Below are 17,480 nucleotides of genomic sequence, written 5' to 3'. Positions count from 1 at the left end.
AATATAGTAACATCTTAATTAATAATAAATTGTTTTGATATGAAAATCCAATCATCCACCACTCTAAGTTTAGCTCTGGACTCAGAATCCACCCTGAACGGACCCGCCACAACTCCTTCATTGTTTTTATGCTTTTGGAATGGCAGCAGTTCTGATGATCTGGCCAAGCCCCACCAGCGACAGTCCAGCTCTGGTCTCACTGCAGTCTCAAGCGGAAAATATTGTTCATTTTGCTGTGTGGGTTGGACATTATTGAATTACATCAATCTCATTTTTCATGGATTTCAGCTATAAGTCGGCCAGGCGTTTTGTACACAGATATCACAAGCTCTTTATTATGATGCATTTCCCGTATCTGAACAAAAATTAGCCGTTTAATTGCAAGCTGCAGATGATCAAATCCTCAAAATCCAGCAAAGCTGCTGGAAGCTACAAGGCATAGAAACCGCTCCACGTGCTTCAGCTGCATCATTTATTACAGTACACTGCATACTATAACCCCCAAACCTCAAAATAATTATTTCTATGGTGGGATATATGGGTCCAAGGAAGATGTTTTCAAAGATCCATGGTACTTAAAAGCAAACCCCAAATGAACCTAATGAATATCAGCAATATTTATCACAGCACTGAAGCAAAACACAAGGTACAACCATAACTTAAGAAGTAATTAGCAGTGGAATTAACCAAAAATATGCACGTCTCTCGGTAAACCTTGAACATCCTCATTGATTTGGATTCAAAAGTTGATGAAAAATTACAAGTCATTTGACAGACTCAGATGTATTTTAGATAAATACGCTATCTCGATTCACGAGCCTCATAAATCCACTGATAGGTGTTAAATATTTCAGTCATTGTGACTGCTGAAGTGCACTTAGATGTTCACTAATTCAATATTTTCTTGCAGAAGTGCCTAGCAAACCATTTTTAGGGACGGTTTTAAGCTTATCCATTATGAAAGCATGTGAGCTGTTCCCTAAAACTGAATCTATTCTCTGACCTCTGTTCGCCTTTTATTTCATCAAATATGAATCTGCTGGATGAAAATGGGCCCACTCACCTGCACAGCCTTCCTTTTGTGCAAGACTGCACAATTCCAGGTGGTTTAAAAGCAGGTCTAACTGCAATATCAATTTTTCTTTTCTTTCTCACTGACTCTAATATTAGCACAATGAAGCGGAACCCGTCCGGAGGAAGACTTTCAAAAAAAGGCCACCGTTCATAAGAGGTACTGGGTGGGTGATACAGAAGAAATCATCACAAATTCAAGATCATAATTTTATTGTGTCACCTTTAATAAAAAACAGAAAATGAAAAGAAACATACCGTGAAGTTGGGAGGGCCTGTGACCGCGCTGCCATCTTCCAGGTAATGGGTTTCTGTATAGTTACTTGCAAACAGCCCCCTAGAAAGAATAAACAAAGACAACAAGCACTCAGGAGAGAGCCTAAAGGAGCCTCATCCAACAAAAATCAATCACAGTGTCCTAAGCCATTCCACCACTGCCAGACCTGTATGGAAGATAAACAGTCTGATGCGATTTAAAATTTAACCCTGCTTTAGGATAGCATAAATTGAACCAAGCAGCTGTTGGTAGTGAGAAAGAAAACAGATTTTAAAAAGAGGCAACAGTGACGTTTTCCATTAAACCACTTTGACACCGCATGCATGCACCACAAACAAGCACTCCCTATCAATCCATAACTCATTGTATGTGATACAGCGGAACAGTAATTAGCTTACACACTGCAGACAATAGCAAGAAATGAGCTGATAGAAATAATAGGGAAGAAATTTTTAGTTACACACGGGAATAAATAAGACTATATTTTATCGCACTGAAGTTTTAAAAGGGTGTTTCCCCAGTGAATTTTACACTAAACAAATAATATAAATCAGCATTGGGAAAAGTGAGGCTGGGAAACTCAGTGTACCTTCAAATTTTATTGAACCGGAGGGATTTTGCTTGGACGGGAATGATTTTGTTGTTTTGAGCAAAAATCTAAACTAACCGGAATCCAGCAGATACGTCATTGCAAGTGGAGCTGCCCACAGGTTTTGGTTTTGTCAACATATTCAGCTTTTTCTTGGAGATTTTTATGGCTCCAACTATAGGCGCCGCCAACATTTGATCAATGTGAAAACCATTTTTTGCCAAAATGTGCTGCTGCTTTTCAGGCATCTTCAGTAATATGGTCGAGATGCATGTGATTACTCACACAGAAATGTGATATGTGTTCTGAATGCGTGGAACGTTGATATGAATAGGTGCCCCATGTGCATTTAAAGAGGCTACTTTCCCAAACAACAGACAGAAAAGAAGACAGAAGAGTAAATCCAGCTTATATGTGTGTTGACTCAGCAGGGATAATATTAAATGAAGTTGATCTCCAGGAGAATAAACATTTGAAAGCAATACAGTGCACAATTCCACAGAGCCTTACTGCATTATACTCCATTATATTTTGAATTTGCACCTGGTGCCTGAAATAAAGACACAAATTGATGCAGAAATGGCACAAATCTGTGCATAAAAATTTCCCAACATGCAGGAAATTAAGTCTTTGATGCTCAAAATTTCCTGAGGGAGACTCCATGCCCACTGTTCCACGTCCCCACCTAATGAATCTCTTTATAAGCACCATCAACGAGTTACACTCTCCTACAGGAAGGTGGAACAAACCAGATGGAATTTGACTGTCACCCACTGGAATCAAGAGAAGAGATTGCAATACTGTAGTAATGAGGCACCTGCCACCTGTTTTTGTCTCATCTTGGCAAAGCATCAACTCATCTCTGTCAACAATTAAGCAACATTACGGGTTGCAAACTCAGTTATAGTTTTCCAGCTATGCTTGCTGCAAAACTCTGGGAATGACAATGCCCAGTGGTCTGTCATTAGCAGCATTAATAGCATTGTCACTGTGCGTTAAGCGTGTTGATGTTGGCATTTGACTCAGTGCATCTCTGTTCTAAGCTGTATACAGCTGCTGGCATAGATTCTAATCCTTGACTGTGCAGTTTCAGTTTTGAACCTACATCACACCGGGGAACCTTGCATGTAGCTCCAGTACACGTACTACCAACATTTTGATAAGTTGCTAAGAATCTAACACTAAACTAGTTTGGCTTTGTTCTGTCGCTGCTGTAATCTGCTGCAGCTGCTGGCCAGTCTTCCATGAACCGACAACCTGCAAACCTTCCAGAGCTTCCTGTGCACTTTTTCAAGTCTATAGGGGACAATCATGGGATCCATCCATCCATTCTCTATACACCGCTTTATCCTCACGAGGGTCGCGGGGGGTGCTGGAGCCTATCCCAGCTGACTCGGGCGAAGGCAGGGGACACCCTGGACAGGTCGCCAGTCTGTCTCAGGGCTACATACACAGACGAACAAGCACACTCACATTCACACCTACGGGCAATTTAGAGTACTCAGTTAACCTCAGCATATTTTTGGACTGTGGGAGGAAGCCGGATTGCCCGGAGGAAACCGACGCATGCACAGGGAGAAGATGCAAACTCCATGCAGAAAGATCCCAGGCTCACCCCGGGATTCAAACCAGGGATCTTCTTGCTGCAAGGCGAAAGTGCTAACCACTACACCACTGAGCAGCCCACAATCATGGGATGAGTACACCAAATAACCCCTGAATCATGCTGTCCTGTCCCCTTGCTGCAATAACAAAAACTCTGTACCATCATAGCCCTACTGTGATGTTGGCTGCCCTTCTCACCACCAACAGAGGTTACTGCTCTATTCTGTGGCGGAAGGAGGGGTTATTCAGCAGTGGATCAACAGCAGAAAAAAAAAAGCAACAAATGATCCAAAAAAACCATGTGAACCCCCTGCCCGGGTTGATTATTGCAGCATGAGCATCTGTATTTGTGTTCCTGATTTGTACAAGCCAGTGTCTGTCCTCTATGTGTGCATGTACTGTATACACAGCATGCACATGTACAGTATTACACTGCAGGACATCAGCAGATGGTTGGCTGGTGCTAATCCACAGCAGAGGAACAAACCTCAGCAGGCAGCTGGATTCTCTTACTGACCTCACCGCTGACAACCCAGCTGGGAGTTTCAGCTGTAACAACCTGGGGAGGGGGGTTATTTTGTTTGGGAGCTGTCAGCATGAGACACAATGCTTCCCCGCCCTCCGGTCCTCGACAGAGCCAAAGAGCTGGTAATAATCATTGGATCAAAGCGAGGCCAAAGAGTCGGGAGAGCCAAATAAAATGATGTGTTTCGTCAGTCTTAATTAGGTCTGCGCTCTCGGTTGGACACACAAACCCAACATCTGCCCCACAAAAGACAATCCAGTGTGGGGAGTGTGTGTGTCTGCCTCACTGCTTGTCTGTAAGAGTCTGGGTATGAAAAAACATGTTGCAGACACCCATGTGTCACCCATATGTTACTTTTGTATTACTTCTTGTGAATGAGAATGAGGGGGTTTATTGTCTTCCTCGCAGAGGAGACACATTGGAATTATACCTATAAAGTTCAAGTCACTGCAGGGTGTATTTTCAAAAAATATATTAGCCAAGGTCACCAATCCCTTTAACAGAGAGAGCAGTTGTCTGCTTTCGAGGTAGCCTTTGGCGTCTACTCATTTTGGCTGACTCTCACCAAGGCAGGAGCATCCTTGAGTGCACTGACAGCAGGTCTGTAACTAAGGGCTGTTTCTAGTGTCTTTTAGTCTTGATTTCTGATTTGTTGTGGTCTAAAAAATGGGAACAAATATTAATCAGTGTTACCAACATCCTCAGTGTCTCAAATGTTTTGCCCACAACCCTAAGACATTTAGTTTACTGTCTAAAGAGAGCAGCAGCGAAGGAGAGCTCTCCAGAGGATCATCAACACCACCCAGAAGATCCTCGACTGCTCAGTACCTTCTTTGGAGGACTTATTCAGCTCTCCCTGCCTCAGTAGCGCAGCAAACATTAGTCCATACTAGACACCATCTGTTTCAATCACTACACTCAGGTAGATACTTCAGGTCTATCAAACAGACTGAAAAACAGCTCATACCCCAGAGCCATAAAATAACAGAACTGAACCAAACACTCTACTATCTATGCACTTTATTTATTATTCACTAAAAGAATTATACAAAAAGAAATTCTGTTTTGTTCAGAAAATACTATTCGATGAACAAAATATTTGATCAGTACCTGACAAATAATCAATAAATTGGTCAAACACTGCAGGTCTTTTCAAAGACAGAGTCATATGATGCCCGTATAGCTCATCAGGTTAAGCAGGCAACCCATGTACAGGGGCTGGTCTCCAACGCAGCGGCCTGGGTTCGATTCCTGTCCGTGGCCCTTTGTTATGCTAGGGGACGGCGTGCCTCAGTGGGTAGAGTGGCCGTCTTGTAACTGGAAGGTTGCCGGTTTGATCCTTGGCCCGTCGAGCTCATGTCGAGGTGTCCCTGAGCAAGACACCGAACCCCTAATTGCTCCTGATGGGTTGTGGTTAGCGCCTTGCATGGCAGCTTCCACCATCAGTGGGTGAATGTGACGTATCATGTAAAGCGCTTTGGATAAAAGCGCTATATAAATACAACCATTTACCATATGCCAAATCAACAGGAACACTATACTGTCTGTGTGACTACATTTTGGTCTGAGATTTGGTACTGTCAAACTACAGTAAGGTCAATGAGTTTGTTATAAAGAAAGAAAGAACACAAATGACATGCTAAAATGACTACATGTTGGAATAAATAATAAACTAATGTAAGCTGAAGGAATATAAAGAATACATGATGCATGAAGGACAAACAGAAAAAGGGGAAATTTCATCTAAAAAGGCTGGAAGATATCCATTTAATTGGTTTAACTACCAAAATGATCATTTATGTCCCTCATCAGTGGCTTTAAAAGTACAAGGAAGAGGCTTTTAATGGCCAGGATGAACAGCAGGAATAATTACAGCGAGCAAAACCTCTCGAAGCATGTGAATGTTGTTATAGAAAAGACTTGGAAACCTGTTCTAATGAACAAGAACATAATAAAATACCAAGAAAACAAAAGGACCATAATGCCATTTGCAACAGTGAGCCATCAAAGTGCAGAAACACACATACTAAAACCTTTCAACTGCATGTCGCCCAGCTGACAACACTTATTCAGTGTATATTTAAATGCAGAAATACACTGAGGTATGCAGGCCTCATTTACATTTGTGGGTGCTTGTTATCCACACTGAGCACTGAACCACCAGCCAACTACATCATGTGTCTAATTCCGCAAAGCCACTCGACCCACATGTCCACGGCAGCTCAATGTTTATCAATCAGTGGGGAGTTAATGAGGCGGAGGCAAAAGGGAGGGGGCGGAGGGTCGCGCCCCCTCCATTTAAAATGCATTACCCACAGGACGGGCCTCCTGCAGGGCTCCGTTTGACTGACACCGACTCGCAATGGAAGCAAACGCACTACAAGTCAACAAGAATCCACACACCGGCTATTAATGCCAAAAGTGGAGGCAGCCCGACACCGAAACAACCACAGCAACTGCAAATATGACACAACAGGAGGTAAATCCGGCTGAGTTTGTGCTGGTGCCGCATGTTTTTGTTTGTTTGTTAACTTCTCTTCATCGGTTAGACAGGGACAAATAATTACAGTTGTCATGTTCACACCTTGCCACGCTGTCTGCGAATAATTTTTTGAAAGAAAATACGTTTGACGAGGGAAGAGTTGGATTTGCCTGTCAGTAGATTTGACAGAAAGGCAATGAAGTCACCTCAAGCTAATCCTGAATTCCAGCAACTACATGTCACTGCTGTATTCCCTGCATTAAATAATAATTTCTTCCTTTCTCTGGTATCTCTCCTCAACATTGTCAGCCTCTTGTGTCTGTCTTTGTATGGGAAAACACCAGGGTTTGCACAAAGTTTTATCTAAATGGAATACATTCACACACAAAATCAATCACTCATTCAAATACATTCCCTGTTGTGAATGTTATTAATGAGAAAACACGACTGCTAACCCCGATCAATCAATCTTGTTCGTGATTTCTCGACAAATTCAATCTTTTTCCTGCATGTGGTCTTCATTGTTAGTGTTTGCTCTGCTTGTATGTGAGGATTGTAAATGGAGAGGTGTGTGTGTGTGTGTGATGTATTAATTGAAACAGGCTTGATGAATAGGAGTTAGAGCGTAATCAATCAGCAGCAAAAGGCAGAAGATGAATGGTGTATGTGACCTCAACAGAAATAGTCCTGAATGTCAAACATTCCACCTGGCAATCATGCTGAAGAAACTGCTTTAGAGCTGTTATATGCTAATAAAACAACACTTTTCTGTTGATTACGACACTATTGTACATGCAGTCAACTTGAAATGTGATTATGGCAATAACAGATATTACTAGAGCTGAGCTCAAGTCACGAACAGGCAGTAAAAATATATTCTCAGCGGCAGAGAGGAGATTTTAAACTGCTTGGGACACTTTTGATCAAATCTTGGAGGAACAACAAACACTGAATTGATTATGATAGTACAGGCCAAGAGGAGAAAGACAAACTTTGTTGTGAGAAAGAACGGTTTCCCAGCAAAACTGTTATCAGGTGGCGTAAAGACAGATTTAGAAGTATGGGGAAAATTACTCAACGGTATGTCAAAGCTTATCCACGCTGTGTGCATCACAGAACTGGGGCCTGTACTATGAGGCAACTTTAACAAACCCAGAAAAACAATTGGGTTTAAAAATGAGCTGATGCCATTCTGTTAAAATACATCCCAGTCTGCCCCCAATCAACCCTGGTCTTAATCCCTAATCAGCTTGAGACATCCATAGAATTTATACCTGTGATATCTGTATCCATTACGGAAAAGAACATGATTTAGACACTAGACTAAGTTTCTTGCCCTCTGAAGAGACTGTCTCACTCTCTGTGCATGGACCTCTAGGATTGATGGGAAGAGAACTGACAGGTCAGTGGGTGCTGTTTCTCCAGAGAAGGTTAGGTGTGCAGCACAAGTTACCATGGGGATGCAGTTTGGTGTAAAGTGAACCAACATCAAAAACCCAGGGTTAAACCTCAAGTTACCTCACTAAAGTCAAATAATGCATCATACTACAGGTCTTTGTTCTACTTGGCGGAATATAGAACAGACTATTTTTCACTCAACGATCACAAATGGGCTTTCAAATTCCAGCTCTGTGGGACTCTCCTTATTTCCTTATTCCATTCATAAGTTTGAGTAACCAAGCTGTAAGGATCATTGAACTAAAGGAAGGTTAAAACCTCTGTGTCTATATTTGACATACTTAAAAGGTACTATAGCTTCTTTTTCTTTTGTATATAAATTAAATATCCTTAATTGACCTGCTAAGATGGCTGCACTGACACTACAGCCTTCATTACCATTGTTGGAATTCAGGTTGGATCAATGTACAGTGATTTCCCCGTCAGAGTCTCCGATATGTCTCATTAAACTCAGACAACCTAATAAGGGACTTCTGGACAAATCCTGGCGTTAACTATGATAAATGAGAGTCTAGGCATCAGGCCCCCGAAGAGCAAATAGCTCTCTAGCCATATTCTGTAACGGAAAGTTATTTAGAACAGATGTAAAGATAAACATTTAGAGCAGATGAAATCATCATCAAAGAATTAGGTTTCTTGTAAAACTTAATCTAGGAACCCCAATTAGTACATTACATTTCAACTGAAAGACTTGTGAGGCAATGTGGTAGTAATAATGTCCCTTTGCTTTTATGTGGCAAGTGGCAAGAACTCAGCTTCACTTGGAAAAAGTAGGGGGGGAATGTGGGACTGTGTGCATGAAAATCTACAGTAGTGCAAACCTCCCAAGCCAAAAAAAGGTTGTCTCAGTGTTAGAAACTTTTTTTTTTCCAGGACCGAGGGAAGAGGGCCAGTCTTTCTGGCTGTGATCTGTCTGACATCAGGCAGTGTTGCAGGCCAGTGCCAAGTAGAGCAGAGAGGCAGAATTCCCCCTGCTTACCCTGAGCTCAATGCAACTCCCAATCTTCATGAAGCATGTCATGAACAGAATCACCAGAGCATGCCAGCCAACGATTCTTGAAAAAAAAGAAGGGGCGCAAAAAGAATCAAGGGAAATGGTTTTGACTTTATTTATATAAGCTGCCATGTTCAGTAGCAACAGCTCAGTTGTGACCCTGGCTTCAAGACCAACATTCCAGCAGCAAAAGTGACAAGGCTTGTGTCAAGAAGACCAATTTCCCTCAGAGTACAAAAACATCTCATATTTATTTTACTCAGGGCAGGTCTGTCTGGTCGTTATCCTACTTTCAACTCACCATGACTGCCTCATTAGGATTCTTAACACCTGCATGGCATCCCGGGGTGGTTAATTGGTCAGCAAGATGGTCAAACAGAATAGCCATTAGCAGCAGTGGCACGCAATTATTGCAGTGACTGTCACCTAGAGATTGATGTGGTTAAGCCCAGGCATGCCCCGTGAAATCAATAAAGTGTCATCTCTGAGCAATGTCTGCGTGATGGATTACTCCACAGGATCCCAATTACAGAGACGGGATGATGAATACCACCCCAACAATGGATAAGATAATTGAAATTAGAACAGAAATGCAACACTAATCTTTGATAGTGTGGAAATAATGATGCAGACAGACTGAGATACACAAGGGCTTTTGTTACAATAACAAGTCGTTGTGTTCTTTTTTTTAAATGTTTGAGTTTCACTGTAATACATAGCACTACTATTATGTAGGAAACCAGTCATCCTCACATTTGGATCATGTTTACACATACATAGCTAAAAGGACGACACCAAATGAGACAAGGTGATCACTGGACCAAGAAATAGAGAAGAGTCCCAAGAGGAAATTGATGTGTTGTTAGCAACTAGGGGTGCAAAGGATCACAAACTTACAGTTTAGTTTGGATTTTATCAAAAAAAAAAAAGGAGGATACTCCTATGACTGTTTTAACATGAAAACACACAACCAGCTTGTATTTTGGGAACCCCCCTCTCTTCACTGAGATTCAGAGACTTATTTCTCATTAATGCAGGTATGTTTTCAATGGCATTTGCTTACCTGAAAGCACGAATAACACAAAAACACTATTCTGGATTTCATGAAACTTGGTGGTGAAATGGAGCACTGTCAAAGGAGCAACTTATTCAATGTTGGTTTAGGTCACTTTCTTTCAAATTGTAATATAGGGCATTGTATGCAGTGTAGAAGGCTATCTGAGTTCTACCCCATGATCAGTTTTCCATACCATATGAAAAAAGCTGAGTCCAACTTTCCAAAGACAAAAAAAAAGCCAACTAGACATAAAATGCAAATCCTCAAGCCTTTTCCTCTGACCTTTGTTCTTGGAACCAGATACAATCTGCACACAAGTACACTGAACTACTTGAAAGCCATTCCAATGACACAAAATAGTTAATCTAGAAATAAAAATTAACCTAAGAGCTTAGAATTAATTTTGTTGAGTGCCACTTTTCTTCCTTTAGTGGTTAACTTTGCAATGTTCACATGACTGCCAAAACATGGGTGGAGGTACACACTAGAGTCTACTATTAGCAACAAAAATCATCTTGTGTGGACAGTTGTGAGAACAGTACATAATAAAAAGAAGAGGAAGAAGAAAAAGAAAACAAAAAAGCAGCATAGTTGGAATTGGGGTGATATTGTTTTCCAAAAGGAGGTTGAAACGTTGCAAAAGCTTTGGAGAGGCAGGTCAGAGTGGATGGTGGATGGTAACCATGTCCATGAACTTGACCAGGTAGTTTTGCTGTAACTTAGTGAGACTTCATCCAAAGTGGAAGGCAGACCTGGTGACCTGTTTTTGGAATGAGTCATTTTTGGAAGGCTAAACTTTGTCATGAGGGCTTGTTTTCTTCCATCTGCACTTCAGCACGGTTGGATCCTGTTGGCCCCCTGGTGTCATCTTGAGGGTTTTTCTAGTATCAACCTGTATTTTTGTGGGTTCTGCAGGTGGCTGCTCTGTGCGATCAGGAACACCTGTGGAACCCAGTGTGTTTCCAGGTTACTTAAGTGCTAGCTGTGGTATAATCACACTCTTGGCTTCTCTCTGCAGGGGACTCACAACCTGGTTGGGTCATGTTGTTTCAGTTGTCCTCTATGATTTGGTTTGCCCACCACTGACTCCATTGATTTCCACAACTGCATAGTATGCTTATTTAATTTGGTTTGATATGGCTTAATGAAAAGATGCTTTAATTGTGATTAGTTGTGGTGTTTCCTTTAGATGTGGCGACTTGAGCCACATCATTACTGATTACTCATTATTGGGGGCTCATCCGGGATATTATGGAACGCTTTGTCTCATACTAAGCCACAGTTTACTTTAAAGTGACATAAAATCATTCCAGTCTGATGACACAAAGAAAAGTTTGTTTAACTTCTTATAGGTTGTTCAGTTGGGGTTTCATCTCCACTTACAGGCGTGTTTGCAAGAGTCACAAAAGCGCAACTACAAACAGTCTAAAGCAGTGTAGCTACAAGAAAGGTTCAACTCTGACTCGGATATAGTCTGCTGTTTTTACACATAGCCGCATGTTCCCTCTTTCCTTCTTTCTTTTTTGTCTTCGTCTGTTGTCACTTGTTGACACGTAACATCAACTCACATCTGGCTCACATTTTTTTCACTTTCACCACGTGTCTGTCACCCAAAGGTATGCATGCGCACGCCAAATGGGACAAATGGTATCTATGGCAACAGTCCACATGAATATCGCATAAATCCGCTCACTCGTGAGTTACAACAAGGCAAACCCCTCTTATTTCTTCCGCAAAGCCATAAATAGTCATTTTTTTTATTGCTCATGATATCACCGATCCCCAAAGACCGGGGAAAAGTAATGACATATGGCTAATTAAAAGCAGGTGATCAGCACAGCGTGAACTTTAAATCCTGCAGTTCAGGTCAAATGGAATATGAAGCATTTCTTTTCCTCATGATTGCAATTAAACAAGTGATAGCAATGAATCTCAATTGCAGGAAAACAACAAAATAGAAAATATTTATCCCAGGTGGGTGTTTTTTTTCTGTTCTTTATTCTTTGGCATGGGTCAGTGAATGTTATTTGAAACTAATTATGCCGGGTGCCAAAGCAGCAGTCTCTCCAATCACTTTGTTGCTGTGGATCACTGGAGGGGAGATCCTTCATCCTGCTTTCTACTACTATCTGCCCCTGGGGCTTCTGTTCCTCTGTGGCAGAGAGGGGCCTCTACTCTGCCTCTGCATCTCCCTCAGGACCAGCTCCAGTTGTGTGTCTGTGTGCGGGGGTGTGGGAGTGCTGGAAAAGAGAGTGTGCGTGGCTGGTTGTGTGCAGGACCAACTGCATATGCTGGTAGCTCAGCATGATTTATGCACTTCGTCTGTGTGGGAGCTCGTTTGTGTGTGTGTGTGTGTGTGTGTGTGTGTGTGTGTGTGTGTGTGTGTGTGTGTGTGTGTGTGTGTGTGTGTGTGTGTGTGTGTGTGTGTGTGTGTGTGCGCACTCAAACACATGTAGGCATAGCTACGGATTGTGTTTGTCTTGTACACTGAACAAGTTCATGGCTTATAGATCATGCAACACATTCTTTTCTTTCAGCACTATCAGCAAACCACAACACTCCCCGTCTGATTTCCTAAACTACTTATTCAACCCTCCTGCATTGGAAAACCAGGAAGGAATTACAGAACTTTAATGTTTTCCTTAAGTATTTTGCAAACTCTCTGAGACTAAAATTTAATAGAGCCAGAACACCCAAATTACAGAGAGTCTGTTTTCACTGGAACTACTTTCCACCGTAGGAAAAGTCCCTATAAAATCTTTCTCACTGAGGTCTGTAGGTTATGAAGAGTGACAAAGACACTGTGACTGGAAAAATTGTTTGATTTTATTGTATTTTTCTACAATATTGTGGGCACTTCAAACAAAATTTATTCAGCTCTTTCAGATTTAAGTGGAAATAGAATCTCAGATGCTCAGAAGCTCAAACGCTGGGTCAGAATTGCTCTCTTTTTCGGAATATAGATGAAACAACCCTTTAGACACTTTTTGCTATTCATGTCTTGTAGCCTTTTTGCAAAATCAGGAAATATTAAAACCCTCACAGATGGAAAACGACTACATTTAATTCTTATTCTCCTGTGTGGATACATTCCAAGAGGAAACGAAAAGCTTTACAGGCAGCTACAAACAATAAATTGCATCGCAGACTTATCTGTCTGGTTTCTATGTATTTTTTAGATACTTATGTGGGTTAAGGCTGAGCGTGAGAGGAGGTTCTGTGGAAAGGTGAATGCAAAGTCATTTTCTGGACGGGTCATGCAAATACAACAGCTCTGAGCACTTCCATTAATTCAAATGCTTTGCAAAGAACCGGCCCAAGGCCCAAAGCTAATACATCTATATTCACCGCAACCTTGTGCTTTAACTAATGAGCGACAAGGGAGCTTCAAACAATCAAGCCTATCATTCTCTTCACAAGGTAAATGCACGTAGAAAAAGGCAGCATTTCAATTAATTAAAGCTGTCAGTACTTGTTCCCCCCATCCTCTTCCTGCCCTTCTCTGCCGCCTTGTATTCCCATTAGGGAAATCAAACAATTAAGCACTGAATACAAATTTACTCTCTCTCCCTTCATGTCTTTCATCCCTCTGATTGTGTCAGTGAGGAAGATGTCCGCACTCTTTAAAGAAGTAGTCTTGATTTTGATGTATTATGGTGGGTTTGGTTATGCTCCTTGACCCCCGACTTCCTTCAGGAGATGACTGACAGATTAAAGACAGAAGTAAGAGCAAAAAGAGCTAAATTATTTGAGAGTAATTGATCTAAAGTGTAATGTGCAAGGTCAGAATCTGCATACATGTGTAAAAAGTGCAGATTTAAACTAAGTGATTCTCTGTTTTCCAACCATTAAGTATTCAGAAATCTTTACCTGCTTCATCAAAACTGATTTCTGTGAATACAGACAAAAGATGCTGTGATGTCACGTTTCTTTTAGTCAACTTTAAATATTCATTCACCCTCTTTCTAAACTTGGTGATTGATTTCCCAATAATGTACTACTAGATCATCGATCATCCACGGTCCATTGATCCCAGGAAGGAGTAAAGCTCCTGTTGTTCCGCTGATGCACCCAGGAAGTGGAAGATTATTGGCGTTCTCTAAGAGACTGTTCGCAAACATCACATAGATCAGAGCGTACAGACGGAGCACACAGCTGGAGCTCATTCATTTTTACAGCATCGATTACCCACTGAGCATAAAGAAAAGGTGGGACTAGTTCATTTGCTTGCACATGCTCAACATCCATTATTACTTTTCATCTGCATTCAGAAGAAAATCAATTGCAAGACCAGGGCCCGTCAGAATTATGAACATTTTCCAGGTCACAAGTCAGTGTCAGAACTGAAAAAATAAGAAAAACACAAGGAAGTTTTCCATACTTCATCAATTCAGTTAACTATACACCTGTGGTATCAGCCTCCTCATCTAACTTGTGTCAAGAAAGGAAGTACTATATTCCTCAAATCATGGAGGTATTGTTCTAACTCACTTCCTTGTTGCAGAAACAACACAGAGGATGTTCCATCAATGTCCTCAGTTGTAGTTCTGTTCCTGCATCAGTCACCAAATGCACTTCCCCGCTTAACCCTGGGTGAATTTACAACCTGCAAGTGACCCCTTCGTTGATGATCTTAGGGAAACTGTGTCATGGAGTCAGACTTTGATTCCGTTGGGTCCCTGCACCCCAAAGCAGTCCACAGCCTCTTTATCAAACCCTGGCAGCTCCTATTGTTGTTGGCAGCCCACTCCTGTCCTCAGCGCTGGAGGATTAGGTGAGAGTGAGTGAGGAGGAGTTTGGGGTTCAAGAGGGGAGACCCTATCGTGTCCCGTAGTTCAACTGGGAGTTTGCAGAAGTTGCTGACAACAAGAAAAAATGCAAAGGGGGGAGGTCGGTGTACAGAGGAGAGGGGATTGCTTTCACACCCCATCTGACAAGCAGAAACACAGAAACCTCCAATCCTGTCACACATCCTCCCCACGTCTCCTTTAACTCCTGTGTGTCCATCTCAGCAACATGGGGCCTCAGAGTCATAATGATGAGCGAGATGGGAAACCAAAGGCATCTGCTTTTTCTGCATGACACAGGAAGACCCGCGCTCCAGGTTCCACAACTTTCCCTGCACCATATCCTTTATCACAAAGCTAAATTTAGCGATGAAAGAGCCATCTGAACTTTAACTCCTACACAGGTTTGAAGCCTTGTGCAGGTTTGAACTTTTAAACGAGCCAAAAGACAGAACACAGAAGGGAAAAAGATGAATTCACCACCGGAGCAGTTCATCAGCAGAGATACTACCTTGAGGGCAAGAAGGGGAAACTGCTGCTGTTTTTTTCTTTACTTTTTGTGCAGTGCTAGTCAGTTGGAACGGATGCTGTTTTTTTGCTTTTCATTCAGCAATTATTTTTCACAAGGACACTGCCCTGCGTGAGCACGTGCAGGCCAGCAGATATCCTCGATCAGCTGAAACAGGACAGGCTTCCTTCAGCCCAAAATCTGACCGTTTGAATGATGACCACGCGTGGCTTCTTCGCTCAGTCAGTGACCCCCACACACAGGCAGGGCTGGTCAAAGGAAGGTCACCGGACTGTGAGAACGCACAGAACAGGATGGAGGACAAGTAGAGCGAGCATTCCCTCCCGGCTGACATCAACTTACACTGTAACACCGGGAAAATGTATTTTTCTGTCTGTCAGACGGAGGATGGAAGCCAGGACTATGAGCCTAGATAGATTATCCTCATGGTCAGCCGCCATAGAGGTCAAAAACTTTGGCTGCTTTTGTTAATTCCCTTTGGCACCATCCGAGTCTTGAGAAAATGAGATTTCACTCGAATTTATGGAGAGCGTTTGCTTAAATAGGTGAAAGGGGAAACAGTGCGAGCCAAAAAAAAGACAGAAAGACAGATAATCGGAGGAAAACAGCAGGAAAAAGAGCGACAAAGACAGAAAGCCTTGGCTGACTGTGGCAAAAACTAACTTTTGTGCAAGAAAATCCTCAGGGCCACGTTTGAAGTCGTTCTAAATCATGTGTGGCTGTTCATATTCACATTGTTTGGTTGTGTTTTACACTGTTGCTTCTGCTTTAAAGAGCAGAAACAAGCATGGCTCCTTATAGCCATACAAATCAAATACTAAAGGCAGGCCGTGTGTTCATGTTCTGCTTTCATAGCTGCGTTTCAGCGATACATGAGCCTCTGGAGGTAGTTGCTTTATTTCGTTGCTTATTTCCCTCATGTCTGCACGCAACAACTGAGGCATTACAGGAGGCATTTTGGGAAGACATGAGAAGACATCATAGTTCTCCATTCCCAGTCTCCAAGTTTGGTTATTGTTGTCGTATATTAACAATAAAAAAAAGAATCCACTGCGCACTGAAATTACAGTGTTCTGTTGATTTTTCATTTAATCCAGAAGTTAAAAGCTGACAAACCCGCAGTGAAAATGAGGAAGCACTGGAGAAAAATATTCCGTTTGGTCATTTAGTTTGCAATTTGAAGCACATTTCTTTTTAGTGTGCAGGGGAACATGCAGAATTTACAGTTTAATATCCTTGTAACCACCAAATAGATAGTCTTAATTATAATGCCTTTTCATGTTAAAACACACATGTGAATACATGAAATTCCTTTAACTTGGCATGTTGTTCAGTAATGTCAGGTGCAGATATTACAGCTGTGGTGGAAAACGGGCTCAAGCAGATATTCAAAGGAAAATATTTTTCACCACACAATCACAAGACGGATGAAGCACTGGAAACAAAACAAATAAATGTGCTTCTACATCATTAGCTTCCTGGAATATGTTGAAAACTACATTATAATGCTCTTAAATGTTATCCAGCCTTTACATAAAGGTCTGTGAGTGAAGAGCATGGCCTACCTTTAAAAATCGCCTCCTTTCATAACTTTTAATGCAATCGTACCCAAAAAGACGCATAGGCTCCTGTTTAAAAATGACAGCCTGGCATTTACAGGTAAAATACAAAGGGCTATTGTTCAGACTTTGAATTGTGCTCACCAGGTTCGAGACCAAACAATGGAAGAAAAAGCTCTCAAAAGATGAGTCATACCAAACATGGAAAACAGCAGGGTGAGGGCTGTCTGCTTGCTTCTCCGTCTGCTGCCTTTCAAGAGAAAAAGAAGTGCTTGTTTCTAAAATCCCGATCGCTACACCAACACCAGAAGCACATCGAAGATCGTCACCCCTGCATCCTTTGATTAGCTGACTCCCATCCCTCATCTGCAATCACCACGACGCACGCGAGCGAAACACCGAACTCCCAGCTTCCCAAATCGAAAGCATAATTGGAATGATGTGATTTTGCTAATTTGGGATTGATTTGACGAGTTGCTGAGACAGAAAATTGACAAAATGCCTCCTGTTTTCATTTCAAATGCACATACATCAGATTAAACCCAA

The 17,480-nt window shown here is 41.8% G+C and overlaps 1 protein-coding gene across 1 annotated transcript in view; it reads right to left on the bottom strand.

Annotated features, from left to right (window-relative positions):
- Positions 1-17,480, bottom strand: part of LOC110951215 (disintegrin and metalloproteinase domain-containing protein 12) — an 82,800-nt gene that overhangs the window by 39,714 nt on the left and 25,606 nt on the right. Inside the window, exon 4 of the mRNA XM_022194183.2 lies at positions 1,330-1,408. Coding sequence (XP_022049875.1) covers positions 1,330-1,408 — 79 coding nt within the window. The remainder of the gene's footprint in view (positions 1-1,329; positions 1,409-17,480) is intronic.

Source organism: Acanthochromis polyacanthus, chromosome 19, assembly GCF_021347895.1.
Source record: "Acanthochromis polyacanthus isolate Apoly-LR-REF ecotype Palm Island chromosome 19, KAUST_Apoly_ChrSc, whole genome shotgun sequence".
Lineage (NCBI taxonomy): Eukaryota > Metazoa > Chordata > Actinopteri > Pomacentridae > Acanthochromis > Acanthochromis polyacanthus.
This window is presented reverse-complemented; position numbering and strand designations above follow the sequence as displayed.